Genomic DNA, 22529 nt, shown 5'->3' on the forward strand with positions numbered 1-22529 from the left:
GTTACAATTATCTCACAAAGACCTAGGAGCAGCTATCATAAAAGTGCTTCAATAACAATTAAGAACATCCTTGAAACAAATGAAAAAATAGAACATCTTGGTAAAGAAACAGAAAGTCTCAGTCAAGAAATTGAAATATAAAGAAGAATCAGATAGAAATTTTATTCCACTTAGCATAATCCCCTCCAGTTAAAAAAAAAAGTGGAAATTTTAGAGCTGAAAATAACTGGAATAAAAAACTTAATGAATGAGCTCAACAGCAGAATGTAGAAGACAGAAAAAAGAATCTTTAAGTTGGAAAACAGAACAATAGAAACTACCCAATCAAAACAAGAGACAGAAAACAGACTGTGGGGGGAAAAAAAAACCAGCCTCAGGGTCTGTAGAACTATATAAAAAGATCTAATATTTGTATCATCCAGTACAGGGGGGGAAAAGAAATATAGCAGAAGTGAAAAAGTACTCACAGAAATAATGATGTAAAACTTCCCAAATTAGGCAAAGAAATACATCTACAAATTCAAGAAGTTAATGAACCCCAAAGAGAATAAATTAAATGGAGAAAATCACAAATAAAACCAAAGCCTGGGTTTTTGAAAAGGCCAATAACTTTGATAAAATTCTAGCCAGGCTAACCAAGAAAAAGAGAAAGACAGAAATTACTAGTAAGAGGAATGAAAGAGGAGCCATCACAACTGATCCCATGGACATTAAAAGAATAATTAAAGAATACTATAAACAACTCTATGGCCACGGATTTGGTAACTTAGATGAAATGGACCAATTCCTTGAAAGACAATCTACTAAAACTCACAATAGGAGAAATAATCTGAAAGGGCCTATATATGAAATAATTAAATCAATAACTAATAGCCTTTTAAAATGGAAAATACCAGGCCCAAATGGTTTCACTGGTGAATTTTACCAAACATATAAATAAATAAAACTAATTCTTTAAACTCCCTTCCAAAATATTGAAGAACTTCCTAACTCATTCTAGGAGGCCAACATCACCCTAATACCAAAATCAAACAAAGACATTACTAGAAAGGAAAATTACAGACCAATCTCTCATAAACACAGATGCAAATTCATCAACAAAATAGTAGCAAATCAAATCAAATAATGTATAAGAAGAATTACATGCCATAGCCAAATGGAATTTATTCCAGGTACACAAGACAGGTTGAACATTCAGTAATGAATGAAATTCACCCTGTCAACGAGGCAAAAAAGAAAAGTCATATAATCGTATCGATACGTGCCAAAAAAGCATATGACAAAATTCAACACCCATTTATGATAAAAACTCCTTTATTCTCAGCAAACTAAGAATAAAGGAAAACTTCCTCAACTTGTAAAGAATATTTGCCAGAAAACCTACAGCTAACATCATACAGTTCCTTCCTCAACTTATGATGGGGTTATGTCCCAATAAACCCATTATAAACTAAAAATATTGTAGGGGCGCCTGGGTGGCACAGTGGTTAAGCATCTGCCTTCGGCTCAGGGCATGATCCCGGTGTTCTGGTATTGAGCCCCACATCGGGCTCTTCTGCTATGAGCCTGCTTCTTCCTCTCCCACTCCCCCTGCTTGTGTTTCCTCTCTCGCTGGCTGTCTCTATCTCTGTCAAATAAATTAAAAATCTTTAAAAAAATAAAAAAAATAAAAATATTGTAAGTTGAATTAATACACCTAACCTACTGAACACCATAGCTTAGCCTAGCCTACCTTACATGTGCTCAGAACACTTACATTAATCTACAGTTGGGCAAAATCATCTAACACAAACCCATTTTATAATAAAGTGTTAACTGTCATGTAATTTATTGAATACTGTACTGAAACATGAAAAACAGAATGGTTGCAAGGGTACAGAATGGTTATAAGTGTATCAGTTGTTTCCCTTCATGATCATGTGGCTGATTGACAACTGTGGTTTTTTACTGCTGCCAGGCATCATACCATATATTGCTAGTCCGGGAAAAGATCAAAATTCAAAATCTGAAGTACAGTTTCTACTGAATGTTTATCACTTTCACACCATCATAAAGTCAAATCTTACATAGGGGATCATCTATACTTAATGGTAGGAAACCAGATGCTTTCTCCCTACACTGGAGAACAAGACAAGGATGTTCCTTCCCTTTCACCACTCTATGAAACATGTACTGAAAATCCTAATTATGCAATACAGCAAGAAAAGGAAATAAAAACTATCAGACTGGGAAAAAAGAAATAAAGTCATCTCTGTTTACAGACGATTTGATTATCTATGTAGAAAATCGCAAAGAATCAACCCCCATCAAAAAACAAAACAAAACCCAAAGCCTCCTGGGAAGTAATAAGTGATTATAGCAAGGTTGCACAATCCGGGGTTAATACAAAAAAGTCCATTTCTTTCTTATGTAACAGCAAGGAACAATTAGAATATGAAATCTAAAACACAACATTACATTAGAATAAAAAAATGAAAGACTTAGGTATAAACCTAACAAAGTAAAACTGAAAAACTGATGAAAGAAATCAAAGGAGATCCAAATAAATGAATGTCCATATTCAACGATAGGAAGACAAAATTTTTAAGATGTCAATTTTTCCCAACTTGACCTACATATCCAGTGAAATCCCAGCAAGTTATTTTGTTGATACCAACAAACTGATTGTAAAGTTTATATAGGAAGGCAAAAAGCCCAGAATAGCTCAACACTGAAAAAAGAACAAAGTTAGAAGACTGACACTATCTAATGCTAGAACTTAACCATAAAGCTACAATAATCAAGGCAGTTTGATATGGACACAGAATAGACAAATAAATCAATGGAACAGAAATAGATAGCCCAGAAACACACACACAAATACAGTCAACTGATCTTTGTCAAAGGAATTCAATGGAAAAAGGACAGCCTTTACACCAAATGATGCTGTAACTACTGGACAGCTGCATACAAACAAAACAAAATGAAACAGAATATTTAGATACAGACCTTATACCTTTCATAAAAATTAACTCAAAATGGATCACAGAACTAATGTGAAATAAAAAATTATCATATATGGGATGCCTGGGTGGCTCAATAGGTTAAGTGTCGGACTCTTGATTTCAGCTCAGGTCATGATCTCAGGGTCATGGGATTGAGCCCTGCATCAGGCTCTGCACTCAGCCTGGAGTCGGCTTGTCCCTCGCCCTCTGCTCCATTCTCTCTCTCAAATAAATAAATAAAATCTTTTAAAAAAATTATCATACACATATGGTTTCACTCATTTATCATATGGCTTCACTCATTTATGGAACATAAGAAGTAGGAAGATCAGTAGGAGAAGAAAGGGAAGAAGAAAGGAGGGGTAAACAGAAGAGGGAATGAAGCATGAGAGACTATGGACTCTGGGAAACAAACTGAGGGCTTCGGTGGAGGGGGGAATGGGATAGGCTGGTGATGGGTAGTAAGGAGGGCACGTATTGCATGGTGCACTGGGTGTTATACGCAAGTAATGAATCATGGAACTTTACATCAAAAACCAGGGATGTACTGTATGGTAATTAACATAATAAAAAATATTATTATTAAAAAAATTATCATACAAATCCTAGAAGATAACACTAGAAAATTTAGGTGACTTTAGGCTTGGAGAAGACTTTATATACAACATCATGTGCATGACCATGAAAGAAGAATCTAAGTTGGCCTTCATTAAAATTAAAACTTCTGTTCTGCAGGGGGGCGCCTGGGTAGCGCAGTCGTTAAGCGTCTGCCTTCGGCTCAGGGCGTGATGCTGGCATTTCGGGATCGAGTCCCACACTGGGCTCCTTGGCTGGGAGCCTGCTTCTTCCTCTCCCTCTCCCCTGCTGTGTTCCCTCTCTCGCTGGCTGTCTCTCTGTCACATAAATAAATAAAATCTTAAAAAAAAAAAAAAAAAGCTTCTGTTCTGCAAAACCACTATTAAAAGAATGAAAAGATAAGCTACAAACTGGGAGAAAATATTTGAGAACCACTTACTTGATAAAGGAATGATATCCAAAATATACACAAAAACCCTAAAAGCTCAACAATAAGTAAATAAACAACCCAATTAAAAAATGGGCAAAAATCTGAACTGTCACCTCATCAAAGAAGGCAAACATGCATATGAAAAGATGCTCAACATCATATGTCATCAGGGAACTGCAAATTAAAACAACAGTGACATACTACATATATTTACTAGAATAGTTAAAATCCAAAACACTGACAATACTAAATGCTGGCAAGGATGTGGACCAACAGGAACTGTCATTCATTGTTGGTTGCAAAGCAAAATGATACAGCCACTTTAAAAGATGATCTGGCAGTTTCTCACAAAACTAAACATAGGCTTACTATATGATCCAGCATTCATGTTCCTGAAAATTTATCCAGATGAGTTGAAAACTTATGTCCACACAAAAACCTACACATGAATGTCTATAGAAGCTTTATTCATAATTGCCAAAACTTGGAAGCAACCAATACAACAGTTAAACAAACTGTGGCATATCTATACAATGGAGTACTATTCAGCAATAAAAAGAAATGAGTTACCAAGCTATGAAAAGTCATGGAGGTACCTTAAATGCATATTGCTAAGTAAAAGAAGCCAATCTGAAAAGGCTACATAGTATATGACGTTCCTGAAAAGGGCAAAACAATGGAGACAATAAAAAGATCAATGGCTGCCAGGGGTTCTAAGAGAGGTGGAAAAGGATGAAAAGGTAGACTCATCCTAGGGGATTTTTAGGCCAGTGTAATTACACTGCATGACACTGCAATGGTGGATACATATCACTGTGTATTTGTCAAAACCTAGAGAACTGTACAACAGGGAGCAAATACTAATGTAAGCTACAGACTTAAGTTAATATTGTACCAATATTAGTTCAAGAATTGTAACACATTTATTACTCTGATATAGGATGTTAAGAACAAAAGAAACGGAGAGGAGAAGAGAGGAAATAACTTTCTGTACAATTTTTCTGTAAACCTAAAACTACTCTAAAAAATAAAGCTTATTTTTTAAAAAGTGATAGAACTATACCTCAAAAGAGTCGATTTTACTGAATGTTCATTTGATAAAACAAAACCCAGACACATTCAACCAGAGATACAATGAAGTTTGCTAAATAAGTTTATTAACTTATCTTTCCATTAAAATACTTCCTACCAAACCTATGAAACCACACTCTAAATTTTACTCAGACTCTCTTTCAATCCAAATAGCTTTGGAGGCCAGAATTTGCCTCCAGATAAAATCTGAAATCCTTCCCCCACAACAAACATATATGTGCTTGCACATGTTTGCATTCACACACAACTACTGCCCTATGAATATGTGTGCCCTCTCTCCTGGTCTTTATCAAGTGTCAATAATATACTTTACATGATTTTCCATGCCATAAATCTTGACCAAACAGTAATATTTGGCTGTACCTAGTAAATTCTTGTCTCCTTCCTAAAACATATACTAATTAAAACTGTAATGAGAAAAAAATATTTTCATTAAGTTAACTAAATAGGTTTACCAAGGTGGTGAAAAACTTTAAAAGATGAAAGTCAGCATCTCTATCTGACTCACAGATAATGAAGAAACAAGAGCGCTCAGGGTGATGAGTAACGGTACGGCCTTGCTGAAGCAAGGAAAATGGAAACGGAAAAATGACTTGGCAGTTGTGTGGAAAGTACTTTATAGCTATCATTTCTCACCCAAAATGCTTTCTTCCTCATCACTAAAATACTGATTCTAAACAGATGGCATGATTATCTGTTAAAGACATTCAAGCCAAGAAAACAAGCACAAAAGCTTATTCCCAATCATCATTATTATATTTGACTGGAAAACTCTATGAAATATGAAACATTCCTAAACAATTTTTCTTGAACAAAGCAAAAATTTATGAAGGGCATACTATGTGCTTCTAAATGAATGAGAAAGGGTGTCTGCTTTCTAAGAGCTTGGGTCTAATGGAGGTAAGAGCCATTTTGCCCTGTTAATCCACTGTAAAAACAAAGACCAAAGTCAGTGAGGTTGTTTATCATTAAAGAGAAAGGAATCAAGAAACAATTTGGGTTTCTTTAGTAATTCAATAGTGTGATCATGACACACGAGTATGTTTTTACATCACTGAGAGAAAAAAATATGTAAAATCTTAGGAAGCAATCTTTTCCCAAAAAGAGGTGTTCAATCTTCATAACTTGAATTTCTCCATAAAATATGCAAACTGAATTCTACCTGGGCAGAGAGAAAAAAAAAAGAACAAAAACAAGAAAAGGAAAACAACTTTTCACAGAACATAGAGATATGCCTACTTAGAGGGTTAATCTGCTCTATTCCAGGGTATATGCTCACATTGGGAAATATCTTCTAGAATCAAAGAACCAAGGGTACAAGTTAATCTAAATACTAAACTAATACAGGAAGGCATGTTTACAGTGTGTTTGTGTTATGGTCCATGTGCAGAAACTGGACCACTTACAGAAATGTATCAAGTCATTCAAAACCAGGATGGTTGGCTCTAATTTCTGATGAGTAGAGTAAACAAACCTGCCCAAGTGGGATCTGGTTCTGCTTCCTTTCCATGCATCTAACACAAGAGTTCAAAGACCTTAATCTTCCCTAAGTATCTTCTAATGGGTTTCTGTGTTCTATTTATTTGTTTACTCCTAGTTAATGTCACATGTGCATCTCCAATGGATCACTTTTAGTTGGATTTTAGTGTTTTTATACAACACGTATCTGTTTTGAAAATCAGAGATAGTTTCATCTATTTGCAAGCACACACATTCCTATTTATGGGTCTTTACAAAGACAATGATGGGCAATGTTAAAGATTCATTTCAGAATGACAGATTAATTTGTAAATGACATACTAAAGGAAGCAATTTTCTTTAGATCACATTGGAGCTAAAAAGTCTTAGACAAAATGTTCTCAAAGCATAGTTCAGGAAACCATGAGAATTTCTGAGAACATTTCAGAGTCTGTGAGATCAAAAATATTTTCATAATACTACTAAGCTGTTATCTCCCTTTTTCACTCTCATTTTCTCCTAACTGTATAGCAGAGCTTTCCAGAGTCTCTAAGATTTGTGGTATCACAACAGATTGATTGCAGAAAAAAATGTGAGAATCCATCTGTCTTTTATTAGACTAGGCATCATCAACAGATATATGCTAAGTTCTTTGAGGTCTTAATTTTTAAGAGTATAAAGGAGTCTTGAGACCAAAAAGTTTGAGAATGGTGGCTTAGGGCACATTCATCTATATTAGTTTTCCCACAAAACCTGGAAATAATTAGCAACCTGGAAAAAAAGTTTTAGAACTATGGCAGTTGTCCTATGAGAACAAATTTGCTTTTAAATGTCATTTATAAGTTCTTTCAATGCACTTACACCTTTTCAACCACTAAGAAAGGGAAAATATTTCCTTAGAATATACTTAATCCACCCATTAATATCATAGACTCAGTGGCAATATAAGACCTAGAACCCAGGTCAAGCTAGGAAGATAAAGCAAAAGATACATAATAATAAAATATACCCAAGTCCTACTTCTGCTGTGAGAGAACGAGCACCTAACAAACTGGTTCTCTCATAAATAAAGGCTCCAGACTCCAGATAAAATACAAAAAGCTACTACCTGAGGATTCTGGAGATTTATCAGTGACAGGTAAATTCTGGAGAGACTCAGAACCTGGTGCAAGCAACCAATACACGAAGTGAATTTCCCCTTTTCTGTAGCTTTGTCCTGAGGGTGGCCGCAGGCAAACTCCAAAGAAAGACAGCTATCTTTACGGCCAGAGGAACCACAGGAAAGAGATCAGACAATCAAGGCCACCAGAATGGAGGAAGCCAGAGAATGAACACCCCAGATTCTGTTTAAATTCAATACGAGCCTCTGAATCCTAAACCACAGATGTATGAAGCAAAAAGAAAGCAGTTGGGGCATTAAGGGTAAAAGTACTGAACTGAATGAAATCTGAGCCAATGTCCATTGCAGGCATGACAGTTTGAGCCTAAGTTAACTACCTGCTAAAATGAAAACATCAATGTTCTTCAGAGGAAAGTAACAAAATCCAGAGATTCCGCAAAATTACATTCACATCGTCCAGGATACTATGCAGTATTACCCAAAATATGAAGAGTCAGGAAAATGTGACTCACTCTCCAGGGAAAAGACAGCCAACATATGCCAACCCAAGATAACCCAGATGTTAGAATTATCACAGAAAGACTTTAAAGCCACTATTATAAATACGCTGAGTGAGAAAAAGTAAAATACTGTCATAATGAATAAAAAGATATGAAATCTCAAAAGAGGACTAGAAAATATTAAAAGCAGAGACTTCTGCTTCTGGTTAAGATGGGATAGGAAAGAGGAACACTGCTCAACTAATTTTACCAAGCTACCATAAACCTAATACCATTCTGATAAAGTAATTTAAAACACTCTATTTCAATATCCCTAATAAATACAGCATAAAATCCCTTAAATTATTTCCAGATCAAATCCAGCAAGATACAAAAAAAAAAAAAGAGAGAGTATATATTATAACCAATTCAGGTTATTTCAGAAGTGTAATGTTAAACATCTGAAATTAAATTATGGAGAATCAAGGAGAAAAATCACATGATTATTTCGATAGATTGAGAAAACACATCTGACAAAATTCAACATCCATTCATGATAAAAACTCTCAGAAACTAGGAGTAAGAGGGAACTTCCTAACACCAATAAAGGGTATTACTACAATTATACTTAATTAAGAAAGGAGGAATCATTTCCCCCTACAATCAGGAACAAAGAAAGGACTTCCACTTGTATCACTTTTATTCAATATTGTACTGTATGTTCTAGCTATTGAAATAAGTTAGAAAAATTAAATAATAAAGCACACAAGGCAATCCAAGTTTGCAGGTATGATTGTTTACACAGAAAATCCCAATAAATATACAAAATAACTACAAGAACTAAAAGTTAATAGAACAAGACTGCAAGATACTAGGTTAATAAATTAATAAGAATTGTATTCTTTCCTATTAGCAACAAACAGATAAAAAAAATTCAAAAACAATCCCCTTTGCAAGAATGCCCCCCCAAAACTAACATAAATACTTAGGGATGACTCTAATAAAAGATGTCCAAAATCTTTACAGTGAAAGCTGCAAGATATTGAAAGAATTAAAGAAAAGTCTATAAAAGAGATATATGCCATGTTCAATGGACTGGGGAACTCATTATTGCTAAGATGGCAATTCTCCACAAATTGATCTACAAATCCTTATCAAAATTGCAACAGGCTTTTTTTTTTTTTTTTTTTTTTTGTAGAAACGGATAAATTGATTCTCAATTCACTTGGAAATACAAAGAACCTGGACAACCCATGGGAACTTTTATAAAACGAACAAAATTGGAGGACTTGCCCTACCTGGTTTGAAGACAACAGATCTGTAAGAGACTTTGGTATTGGTGAAAGTAGACATATAGATAGGTGGAACAAAACAGAATCCAGAAATAGATGAACACATATTTATTTGGTCAACTGATTTTGGACAAACATTTCAAAACAATTAGGAAAGGAAAGACTTTTCAACAAATGACGTTAAATCAACTGCATATTCATGTAGAACAAAAAGAACCTTACTGAACTTGTACAAAAAATCTAGCTTGAGATGGATCATAGATCTAAATGTCAAGCCCCAAACTACAAAATTTCTGTAACAAAACACAGAAGAAATTGATGCAACTTTAGGTTAGTCAAAGATTTCTTATAAAGAGAACAAAAAGCCCTACCTATAAAATAACATTAAAAAATACATTGTATTTCATTAGACTTTTAAACTTTTGCTCTTTAGAAGGCATCATTAAGAACATGAAAAGGCAAGCCACAGAACGTTAAGAAAATATTTCCAACATACATATCAGAAAAGGGACTTGTATCCAGAAAAAGGAAAAATACAAATATACATGCAAACGGTGTGCATATACACACACTCTCTCCTCCCCTCTCTCCCCCTCCCCTTCCCCTCTCTTTAACACAAGAAGATAGAAATCCCATTTAAAAATGAGGGGGAAAATATGAAACTACTACTAGGACTGAAAAAATATGTAAATATGTAAATAAATTACAGATAATGGGAGCCAGGTTTCTCACTAACAGAGAAAGATACTACAAATAAACAAAGTGAAGGATGAGAATGAACTCTGTGGTGTTAAAGTTGAAGGTATTAGTACGAACTCCTGTTTAGTTTTAATATATATATAGAGACAGACACTTGCATACACTGGTTCTGTCTACTGAGAGGGCCTAGAAGCAGTTACAACCCAGTAGCCATAAGCACTCCCAGTGCCCAGCTCTTGTTTCTAAATACCATTACCCAATGAAAGGAATAGGACTTCTTGGAAAAAGGGCCGATTCAGGGCTGAGACAGGGGAATTACAAGATAAGCCTGGATCATATAGTGCCAGAAATTAAGCAAGTGCTCTAAAAAACAAACAAAAAAGAGAGGCATGCCAAAAGGACACAGGAGCCAACCTGAAAGAGCTCTCGATGCCACAAGTTGAGCAAGAAAATAAATAACATAGTATTCAATTATAACCTAAAGTATAAAATAAATGTATTCAAGTCCATACTAATAAGTAAATAGACTGAATGAATACATAAATGGGGTGGGGGGCAAATCTTCCTCACAAAGAATTCAAAATAACATACATATGTAGGCAGTCGCCCCTCTAGGAGGTGGAATGCAAGTCCCCCTCCCAGACTGGATTTAGTAACTTGCTTTCAAAATATTCAGTATGGAAAGGATACTCCAAAGGAGTATAGTAGATAAACCTGGGGGACACTACCTTAACCAAGCAGTGAGTCAGGTAAATATCAACATTGATTAGTAATAGTGATTTAAATATACAAAGGAATGAGAAACTGTCATAGATCAGAGAAGCCTAGGAAGGCATGACTAAATCCAATGTGGTATCCTGTGCTGGATACTGGAACAACAACAAAAAAAATCCAGGCTAGTCATGGCAAAACATCAGACAAATCCCAATTAGGGGATATTCCACAAAATACCTGACTAGTAACCCTCAAATTGTCAAAGTCATTAAAAACAAAGTCTGAGAAATTTTCATATCCAAGAAGAGTGTAAGGAAGCATGACTACTAAATTTATTATGGTTTCCTGCATGGGATCCTGGAACAGAAAAGAACATTAAGTGAGAATTAAGGAAATCTGAAGAAAGAATGGATTTTAGTGAATGATGATTTATCAGTACAGGTTCATTAACTGTAACAAATGTACCACATTAAGGTAAAATGTTAGTAACAGGAGAAACTGGTTGTAGGGTATACTCTTTGTACCATAAATCTACTACTATTGTAAAATAAAGTTTATTTATTTAAAATTAAGACATTAGTGGAAACACTGGTGAAACCTGAATAAAGCCCACAGTTAATGGTAATGTATCAATGTTAATTTCTTCATTTGATAATGGACCATGTCAAATGTAACATGGTTGTAGAAGAGGTTAATATTAAGGGAAACCAGATGAAAGTCAAATGGAAACTCTCTGAACTATCTTTGCAAGTTTTCTGTAAATCTAGCTTATTTTTTTAATGGGCAAAAATACTCAAACTTACACTTCCTAAAGAATACACAAGTGACCAATAAAGATATGAAAAATGTTTATCATAGAAATGCAATTATAAACTAAAATAAGAAAACACTACACACCCATGAGAACAGCTAAAATTAGAAAGACTAACCTCTTAAATGAAATGGACATAAATGTCTTGAAAGACTAAGCTACTAAAGCTCACTCCAGAAGCAGAGATAACTTCAATAACCTACAACTATTAAAGAACCGAATTCTTAGTTCAAAACCCACAAAGAAAATCCCAAGTCAAGATGGCTTCAATGGTAAATTCTACCAAACATGTAAGAAATTATTCCAGTTCTACACACAATTCTACACATACTCTTCTAGAAAACAGAAGAAAAAACACTTCCCAAATCACTAGTTATGGCCAACATCACCCTGACAACAAACCCAGGCAAAATGACAAAACTATAGACCACTAACCCCCATGAACATAGATGCAAAAATCTTTAAACAGGGGTGCCTGGGTGCTCAGTCCGTGAAGTGTCTGCCTTCCGCTCAGGTCATGACCCCAGAGTCCCAGGATCCCTGCTCAGCGCGAAGTCTGCTTCTCCCTCTCCCTCTACTCCACCCCCACTCGTGCTCGCTGTCTCTCTCCCGCTCATTCTCTCTCTCAAATAAATAAAATCTTCAAAAAAAAAAAATCCTTTAAACATTTTAGCAAATTGAATCTGGCAATGCACATAAAGAAGAATAATTCCTCAGGAACAAGGGGGGCTTTCCCCAAGAATGAAACGTTGGATTAACAGTCAAAAATTAATAAATGTATTTTACCATCATAATACAAGAACATGGAAAAAAATGCAATTATCAACAGATACAGGAAAGGCATCTGATAAAATCCAAAACATGTAAGCAAAAATTCAAGATGACAACAGCAGAAATTTCGTAAGAAACATAATTGAACGTCAAAAAGATACACTGGCTATTGATGTAGTGTGAGAGATGCAAAATCCTTAAAAGCCATCAAGTATGAACTCAATTTCTAACAACAGAGGTAGTTATATTTGCTCTTACAAAGTATTCTGATTTCTTTCAGCATTAAGTATGCCTTCTCACTGATGATACATAGGCTAAATTATTTTATTTATTTACTTATTTATTTACTTACTTATTTGAGAGAGAAAGAGCGAGTGAACACGAGAGAGCACAAGCCAGGGGGAGAGGCAGAGGGAGAAGGAGAAGCAGGCTCCCCGCCGAAAAGGGAGCCTGATGTGGGACTCTATCCCAGAGCCCTGGGACCACAACCTGAGCCAAAGGCAGACACTTAACTGACTGAGCCACCCAGGTGCCCCTATACATAGGCTAAAATTAAAGTCCAATTCTTAAAAATTGAAAATGCTTGGGTTGCAGTATAATGACCTTGGGCTAATTTAGAAAGGCATGAGGAAAAAAGGTAATAGTAAAGGTTTCTAATTTGCTACAGGTAAGTCTTAAAGTAGACAATTACAAGTAAATGGCATTATTTCCTAAAAGAAGACAAACCAAAATTTGTCTCTACTTGTCAAATGACTCTGGGAAAGTTGCTTCCTTTCTTCAGGCCTCGTTCTCCGTCCTTTCGTAAGAGTTCACTGCTTGTTTTTATGCTTGTTTAAAAGATAAATAAATAAAAAGACAAAATAAAGGCCCAAAATGGTGTCACTTAGACCAAGTCCCAAATTGGCGCTTAATACATAATCTAACTGTAGTTTCAACCTCCTCTAGAAATGTAGTCTTATCTGGCCAGACAAGAATTTTTCAAACTGTGCCAATAAGTTTGCCCCTTTGGCCCTCTCTATCCCCACAAAAAGATGAGGCAATCTGCATGATAGCCTTGCTTTTACCCATAGAAAGCAGCCTTGCTTGGAACAATCCTTTCCTTTGGCTAATAACTTTCTTGCCCTTACCCTCCTGCTATAAAAACCTTTCGCTTTGTAGGACTCTTTGGAGCTCCTCTCTACTTGCTAGAAGAGGTGCTGCCCCATTGATTCATGAATCATTTGAAAAAGCCAAATAGATATCCAAATTTACTTCGCTGAATTTTGTTATTTAACATGTTAGATTCATTCCTAAATTCAATATTTATTGAGGACCTACTATGTGTTAAGCACTTTTCTGGACACTGGTGAATAGAGCGGTAAAGAAACATAGACAAAAATCCCTCCCCTCACAGAGTTTAGAGAGACAAGACAAATAAAATACCTATGTAAAATATATAGCATTGTTAACGGGTAATAAATCCTATGGAGAAAAATACAACAGGGAAAGGGACAGAATGTACTGAGTAGGATTGGTTTTAGTGAAGTTACACGGGAACTAGATGATGCCTAGGTTCACTTTCAGTTCAAAAATCAACATTTCTTTTCTCCGTTGACCAGGCAGCATAAAAACACGCAGTGAACCTCTGAACCTGACCTCTTTAAACTCACACATTCTATCACCTTGCTCTGTGTGTCACCACTTATATTTTGGAAAAATAGGATTAAACATACATTTTTCCATACTGAGACAAAACATATGCTGTCATTTAATGAAATAAGTAATTTCCCAGTCCTGCCTTGGGAGACGAAAATAAGAAAGAAAGAGAAAAAAACCCTAGCAATTTTTCCTCAGACAAAGGTTCTAAAAATGTGGCATTTCTGTACACTACAAGGCTTAAAATTAGCTGCTTTTTCTCCTTCTCCAATATATTTGTGGTCTCGGTTTTCTTCCGTTACTGAGGCTGAGTTAAAACAAGAGGTGGTTTAACAGTTTCTCTAAAACAGAAGACTTTCCATAGGCAAGAAAAGTCATATGGATAAGCATTACGACTATAGTTATTGTAGCGACCGTATTTTTTATGCCTGCTCTGTGCCAGGTACAGCACTAGCCATTTCATACAACAGGCTGAATTATATGAAACTGCCACTTATGGGTCAAAATTAGCAATTTTATATAGTTTAAATACATCATCATCCATTCACTTCAAATTCAATGAGAGAGAAGTCTGTGTTGATGGTTAACTGCATTGTGTTTCCATAGTTCATCCATTAAATTACTAACTTGGGCAAATCTCCAAGATAATACGGAACATTTGCTTGGAGGTAAAAAGGCCTTCTCCTAAGTTGATAGCACTATAAATGATATAAAGGAGAAGTGGAAGATAATGCCTATCTATGAGAATGAGTTTATACAAACAAACAAAGTTTTTTAGTTAGGACTAAAAATTTGAGGATTTGAATTATATTTTAACTATCATAATCCATAGCACAAATTTTATCAAAAGCTATCCATAGCCATGTGGCTTCATTTTGAGAAAAGTTCAATTTATTAGTTAAGCCTACTATTCTGCTTACAAAGACAGAATCTTTATTCCAAAATTAATATTTTTTTCCTCCATTAGAAAGAGTAAAAAGCAACCCCAAATTATACTAATATCTTAAATCTGTCCATTTGGGTTGGAATTTCTATTTCTTTGGAAATGTCTCATTAAAGGAATGTTTCTCAAAAGAGAACACTGTCCATAAACCAACCTATTAAGTTCGCTCCAATAATTTTAAATTCATCTTTTAAAAGGAGATTAGTCCCTAAAGTTTTTTCTTTCCCCTTTCTGGCAGCTATTTCTTATTCACTATACAGTTCACATCTAGAGTTCACATTGATAAGACATTAATAAAGTAACTTTTATTATTTTCTAAGTAATTGTATGCAATCTAAAGTTTCATCTAGCAGCAAAAGGCAGGCACTTTGCATGTTAGATTATTAGGAAATAGTAAAGTATTCTTCAACATTTAAACACCAACATAAGTCTCAGCAAAACATTAAAAGGAAAAACAACTACTTAAAGCTTTTTGAAAAAAAATTAATATAAGAAGAATATGATGATCACATTTACAAATCAAGCAGTCTAAACAGGTAAATATATTTAAAAACCTACCAGTTCATTGCTTGTAGATGTGAGCCTTAGCTTTTCTTCAATTTCCTTTCCAATTTTCTGAACAGTTACCTGAGTCTGTTTAATTGCACACTGGGCTCTATGAAGCCTAGGAAAAAAGTTGCAGAAAAATTTAAGTGAGTTACCTATAAACTTTTAACACAGAGCAACAGATATAAATGGAACAAAATGAGGACAAACCTTCCAGGATAAGCAGAACTAGTAATGAACTCAAACTGATCATTTCATAATTCCCTAGCGTATTTATAATGAAATAAACAGGGATTACTAAGGACCCTAAAAACACCCTTTCTATTCCTGCTTGCCTGCCTACCTCTGATATACTGAGAACTCAAATGGCAAACTGACAGCAGTCTGGAAGATACCTTAGAAAATAATCTGGTCGAGGTGCTCCTGGGTGGCTCAGTTGGTTGAGCCCCTGGCTCTTGGTTTCAGCTCAGGTCATGATCTCATGGGTCAAGGGATCAAGCCCGTTGTCAAGCTCCACACTCAGCTGGGGAGTCTGCTTGAAGATTTTCTCCCTCTGCCCCTCCCCCAACGCTCACTCTCTCAAACAGATACTTTTTTTTTTTAAAGAAAAGAATCTCGTTGAATCCTAGCATGTTACAATGGTGAAAACTGAGGCCCAGAGAAATTAAGTGGAGTGCTAAAGTCACCAGGAGAACATCACTGATAACAAAGTTGAATATTACTTGTGGGTATACGCAAAGAAAAAGAATTAACAATAATCCCAGTTAAAGCAGCAGCAGCCACTTTGAAACAAGGAACACTGAAAAAATTAAGAACTATTTTTCTTATTTGCTTTCATTATGGGTTTGTGTTTTTCTTAGTCTCTTGGTCTTCAAAGATAGCTTATATATTTCTTATACATACACACAGTAAAAATGGTCAAATTGTCTGTATTTTTAGATGTCATGATTTTCATATAATGAAAATGAATTGCATTAGTAATCTACAAAACAACTACCAGAACCACAGGATACAAGGTCAATATACAGAAATTCATTATATTTCTATATATGGGTCATTGTTTCACAATCACAATTCCAATCTCAAAAGCCTTTCATTTTTTTTGAAAGACATTAAGAAGCTGATACTATAATTTATATAGAAAAACAAAGAATTTAGAAGAGATAAACCAAGATAAGCTTTTTTTTTTTTATACAACTACATAACCAAAACAATATGGTACTAGCATAACGATCAAAACATAGATCAACGGAATGGAATAAAGATTATATAAATAGAGCTACATATATATGGCCAATTGATTTTGGACAACGGAACCCAGGCAAGTTAATGGAGAAAAGAAAGCTTTCTAAACAAATGGTACTGGAACACTGGAAAAATATAGATAAAAAAATTAATTTCATTCCCTACATCACAGCACATACAAAAGAGTAATTCAAGGACTGCACAGTAAACATAAACCCGAAAATCATAAAACTAGTAGAAGAAACACAGAGAATCTCTTGTAACCTTGGGGGAGGTAAAGATTTCATAGAGAAGGCATGAAAAGCACTAGCCATAAAATTAAAAATAGATAAATCGGACTTCACAAAAATAAAAAATGTCTGTTCATCTGAAGATGCCATTAAGAAAATGACAAGCAGTCCACAGACTAGAAGAAAATACTTGCAAAACATCAATTTGACAAAGGAGTGTGTCTGGAGTATATAAAGAACTCTTATAAATCAGTAACAAAAAGACAACCCAATTAAAAATGGGCAAAAAAGTAAAATTCTTCACAAAGGTGACGCAGAGTGGCCAATAAGTACTCAAGAAAAGATACTCAAAGGGCGCCTGGGTGGCTCAGTCCTTAGGCGTCTGCCTTCGGCTCAGGGCCTGATCCCAGGGAGCTGGGATCGAGCCCCACATTGAGCTCCCTGCTCAGTGGGAAGCCTGCTTCTTCCTCTCCCACTCCCCCTGCCTGTGTTCCCTCTCTCACTGGCTGGCTCTCTCTCTCTGTGAAATAAATAGATAAATAAAATCTTAATAAAAAAAAAAGATAATATCTTGGTCATCATGAAAATGCAAATTAAAATCATAAGGGGATACCATTTCACACCTGCTAGAATAGCTAAAATTAAAACAATAACACCTAATACTAGCAAGGATGTGGAGCAACTGGAACTTGTACACATTACTGGTAAAAGTGCAAAGAGTACTATCATTTGGAAAACAGTTTCTTATAAAGTTAAACATCCATCTAACCTATGACCCAGTATTTCTACTCCTAAGCATTTACTGAAGAAATGTAAAGACTTATGTCCACACGAAGATTTATATAAGCATGTTCAGAGAAAACAAACAATGCAAATGTCCATCAAACAGAATTAATAAATAAACTGAGGTATGATCATGAAATTCTATTCATCAATTCAAAGGAAGACACACTGAATCACACAACAATAGGAATGAATCTTGAAAACATTATGTTGAGTGAAAAAACCCAGAAACAAAAAGCATACTGTAGGATTCCATTTATACACAGTTCAAGAACAGGTAAAAGCAATCCACAGTGACAGAAATCAAGAGTTGCTGTTGTTTATGCGGGGGTGGGGACTGACTGGTAGAGAACAGGGGGAACAAAGGGAACTCCCTGGGGTGATGGAAATGTCCTATGTATCTTTATACTGGTGTGGGTACATGCAGAATTTAAACTTAAGATCTATACATTTCACTGTACGTAAATTCTACCTCAATTTTTAAAAATTACTCAATAATCCTAACCTGAAAGATATCCTATATACAAGGTTAATTTTACTAGGGATTTGATGGCATCAATACCTCTGCCTATATGACGATGATGATGATGATGACAACGACAACACTATACACCAGAAATATTCATGACATATTCTGCACTTTCAGAAATTGCCTGAGAGTTACTGAGGATTTCTTAGGTCATCTAAAAGGTAGCAACTCTTACTATAGGTCGTTTGCTCATGAGATAAGTTACTCAGCAACTTCCTCGAGGTTCCTATGGAATCCAATAGAGGTTATACTCCACCCTATTGCCTCTTGCTCTGGGAATGTATGTGTACGCACTCTCTTGATAGTAATAGTCTCTTACAAAGTTGGCTCTACAGAAATTTAAAAGCAAGGAGAGGCCCCTTGTAATGCGGTCCCAGCATATACCTCCAGCCTCATTTCCTGATAGTCCTTAACTTGTGTGCTCAGCTCCCAGCAATTCTCCAAACACATCATGCCATCTTTTGTTTCTGTGCCTTTGAGTGAGTTGATCCATCTGCCTATAAGTTTTCCCCATCTCTTAACAGGTAAGTACACTCCTGAGTCCATTAAAGAGGCAGCTGAAACATAACCTCTTCTGGGGGCGCCTGGGTGGTTCAGTAGGTTAGGCGTCTGCCTTCAGCTCAGGTCATGATCTCAGGATCCTGGGATCCAGTCCCACATCAGGCTCTCTGCTCAGCAGGGAGCCTGCTTCTCCTCCCTTTGCCTGTCTCTCTGCCTACTGGTGCTCTCTCTCTGTCAAAAAAATAAATAAAATCTTAAAAAAAAAAAAAAAAGATCTTTCTGGACTATTCCAGACAGGTGAAGACACTCCTTCCTCTGGAAATCTACAGCATCACATATACAAACCACTAACAAAGAGTACAGAACCGCATTTTATAGCAACTATTTCCTTATTAGATCTTTCTGAGGGAAAAAAAGATCTCTTATTTTTATACACTTCCCAGTGCTTAGAACAGAATGTGGCCAAAGGAGTCACTCAAAATATATTTGCAAACTGCATGTCAACTAACTCCTGAATACAAAAGCTCAGTCCCAAGATCTGATTATTTTTTACTGATACCAGTGGAAGAGTGAAAGATTATGGGTGATGGTTTTCTATATTTATTTATAACTTTAAAATATTATATTTAAAACAAAAATCAAATAAATACCACTCACTTAAGTAAGGAAATATGCAATTTTTACTAAAAAGCTATCAGAATTCTAATAATAATAGGCATTATCAACTCAGAACAGAAATCAACAAAATAGCCTGTTACTTTAAAAGGGGGAAAACGCTGCCTGAAACTCACTGGTACTATGCAAACAACCTTGTCAAATGGTAAAGACTTTAAAAATAAAAATGATTCATGACCATAATTAATGTATGACTTCAACTATTTGGCTCTCACTGCCCCAGACGCTTTCTGATCTTACCTTAGGGGCTTAAAACACACAGACAGAGTCACATTTCCTCCAATCTTCAGTGTTATCCAAATAGACTTTCAGAGCCCCTGCTACATCAAGACAGAGCTAATAACGTCCCCCTTTCAAACCCAACAGAAGAATAAAAGTTTGATGTGTTTAGGCTTTTAAACATAACATGGGGCATCCTGATTCCCCTGGGGGTGAGGAGGTGAAGGACTGACAAGAAAAGAAACAACTGCTTTACGTCCAAACCAGTTAGATAGTTTCAGAGGAATGTTTCTTGATTTTCCAAACTATGAAATGATACTATAAAGAAATATACATCATCTAGTCATCTGGTGGCAGGTCGAATACCAACACTAACACTGCCAAGCTGAAATAAACTCATTATCATGGGTTTGAGGAGGAGGGATCAAATAGCTGACAGGTCCTCTGACTGGAGCAAACAGACGCATCCCTACTAATATACTTTGAGATAACAGTAAAATGGAAATGGGACTTTAATGTTTTGAGGTGAGATAGTGCTGTGAATATAAAAATCTACTGAATAAAAGGTATTACGTCAGATAAATAATAATTATTGAGACCAAATCAATCATATATTAACGGTCATCTCAGTAAAGGAGAAGTTAGGAAATAATTTTTGTCTACTTAGTATTGATCATATCACATCTGAAATGCTGCACTTTGTTTTTAGGTGAAGAATGACCAATTAGAATCCCTAGAAAGGCAGTATACTTCCTGATGGCCTGTGGGAAAAGATAAAAAAAGGGAGAAGTAAATATAAGAAAAGACAGGAATATATTGAGACAGATACCTTATTATTAATGACTTTGTATTTCATAGGAAGGAGCATATTTTTTTTCCTGAAGGAATTAGTTAACTATTAAAGTTTTAAGCTAGAAAAGATTTAATTACATTTGCACTTTAAAAAGATCTTTCTTCCTGAAAGGAGGTAAATGGGACACAGAAGCAAGACTGTAAACAGGAAGGCCAGAGTGTGGTTACTGCAGCCTCCCTAGGAAAAGTTTAGGCATCGTTCTAAATTAAAATGGGAACACGAAGGATGGTGTAGATGTGAAAAGTGAGAGAGAAGGAGAAATAAAGAATGATGCCCAAAAACAAATTACCAACATCAAGAACACAAGCAAAGACATCACTAGATCCTACAGACATTTAAAGGGAATTACTGGGAAATTATGAGCAATATGCCAAGAAATTAAAAAATTAGATGACACAAATTGCTTAAAAAAATCTCAAGTTTCCCAAACAAACAAATGAATTAGAAAATCTGAATCGCCATTATCAGTTAAAGAAACTAAACTTATAATTAAAACCACTTTCACGCAGAAAACTCTAGGTTCAGAGTTTCACTGGTGTTATACAAGTTTTAATAAAATCTTTCAAAGAGGAAATGCTTTTCAATTTGCTTTATAAGACCAGTATAATCCTCACACCAAAACATGACAAGAACATGACAAGAAAAGACAAATATCACACATGAATATAAATGCAAAGATCATTAAGAAAATGTTAGCAAATCAAATCCAATAATGTATGCAAAGGGTAATACCCATCTTGCTCAAATAGGTTTATTTCAAGAGTACAAGGTTAGTTTATCATTTGAAAATCAATAATGACAAAATAATGAAGAAAAGTATGGCTATCTCAAAAGATGCCCCCAAAAAAGCATTTGATAAAAGTCAATACCTGTTAGTGAATAAAAGCAAAGCAAAAAACCTTTGACAAACTAAGGAAAAAGGAGAGCTTCCTCTGACGAAGAACTTATTTTTTAAAAAATCTACAGCTACTACCAAAGAGGGACTTCATGAAAAATCTACAGTTAATATTAAGATCAGGAGCAAGGAAAGGTGTCCACTTTCACCACTCTAATTCAACACTGTAACCCAGGTCCAAACCACCACAATAAGGCAATTAAAAATCATAAATATAGGAAAGGAAGAAGCAAAAATGTCTACTCATAGATGCTTTATTGCACACACATAAAAATCCAAAAAATCTGTAACTAATAATAAGTTTAGCAAGACTGCAAGATTCCAGATTAATATATAAAAACCTAATGGTATTTTTATATCATATAAACAAATAACTAGGTAACTCTAATGAAAGATGTGAAAGGCCTGTGCACTAAAAACTGTGAAACATTACTGAGAGAAATTTTAAATACAATTTTCCCCTAATGTATCTAAAGTCAAAGCAATCCCAGCCAAACCCTTGCAGTCTTTTTTTTTTCAATTGACAAGCTGATTCTTTAGAATCAGAACCAGATTTTATGACCTACCACAAAGCTAGAGTTTATAAAGCAATAGTTACAGAAGTCTAAACGAATAGATGAATAAAACAGAATTCAGATTATAGAAATAGACCCATTATATAAAATAAATGTATTTTTTGATTAGGGAAAGAAAAATTTTGTCAACAAATGACACTGAAATAACTGGATATTGACGTAGGGGGAGAAAATGAACCTTAATCTCTACACCTCACATCATACAGAAAAAGTTAAACTGAAATAGATCAAAAATTAAATGTAAAATCTAAAATTATAAAGCTTCTAGACTAACATGTAGGAAAATATATTCATGACCTCATGGCCTTGGGTTAAGCAAAGATTCTCTAAACAGGAAACAAAAGCACTAACCATAAAATAAGAAGCTGATATAACATATTTTAGCAAAATTTGAAACTTCTATTTATTAAAAGGCATTACTGTAAAAACGAAAAATCAAGACAGAGAGTAGGAAAAAAATGTCGTGTGTGTGTG

The 22529-nt window shown here is 35.1% G+C and overlaps 1 protein-coding gene across 2 annotated transcripts in view; it reads right to left on the reverse strand.

The window, feature by feature from the left end:
* UVRAG (UV radiation resistance associated) overlaps positions 1-22529 on the reverse strand; it is a 298437-nt gene that overhangs the window by 146956 nt on the left and 128952 nt on the right. For both annotated transcript variants that reach the window (XM_034666314.1, XM_034666315.1), the window contains exon 7: positions 15563-15668. In XM_034666314.1, coding sequence (XP_034522205.1) covers positions 15563-15668 — 106 coding nt within the window. The remainder of the gene's footprint in view (positions 1-15562; positions 15669-22529) is intronic.

Source organism: Ailuropoda melanoleuca, chromosome 8 (assembly GCF_002007445.2).
Source record: "Ailuropoda melanoleuca isolate Jingjing chromosome 8, ASM200744v2, whole genome shotgun sequence".
Classification (NCBI taxonomy): Eukaryota; Metazoa; Chordata; class Mammalia; order Carnivora; family Ursidae; genus Ailuropoda; species Ailuropoda melanoleuca.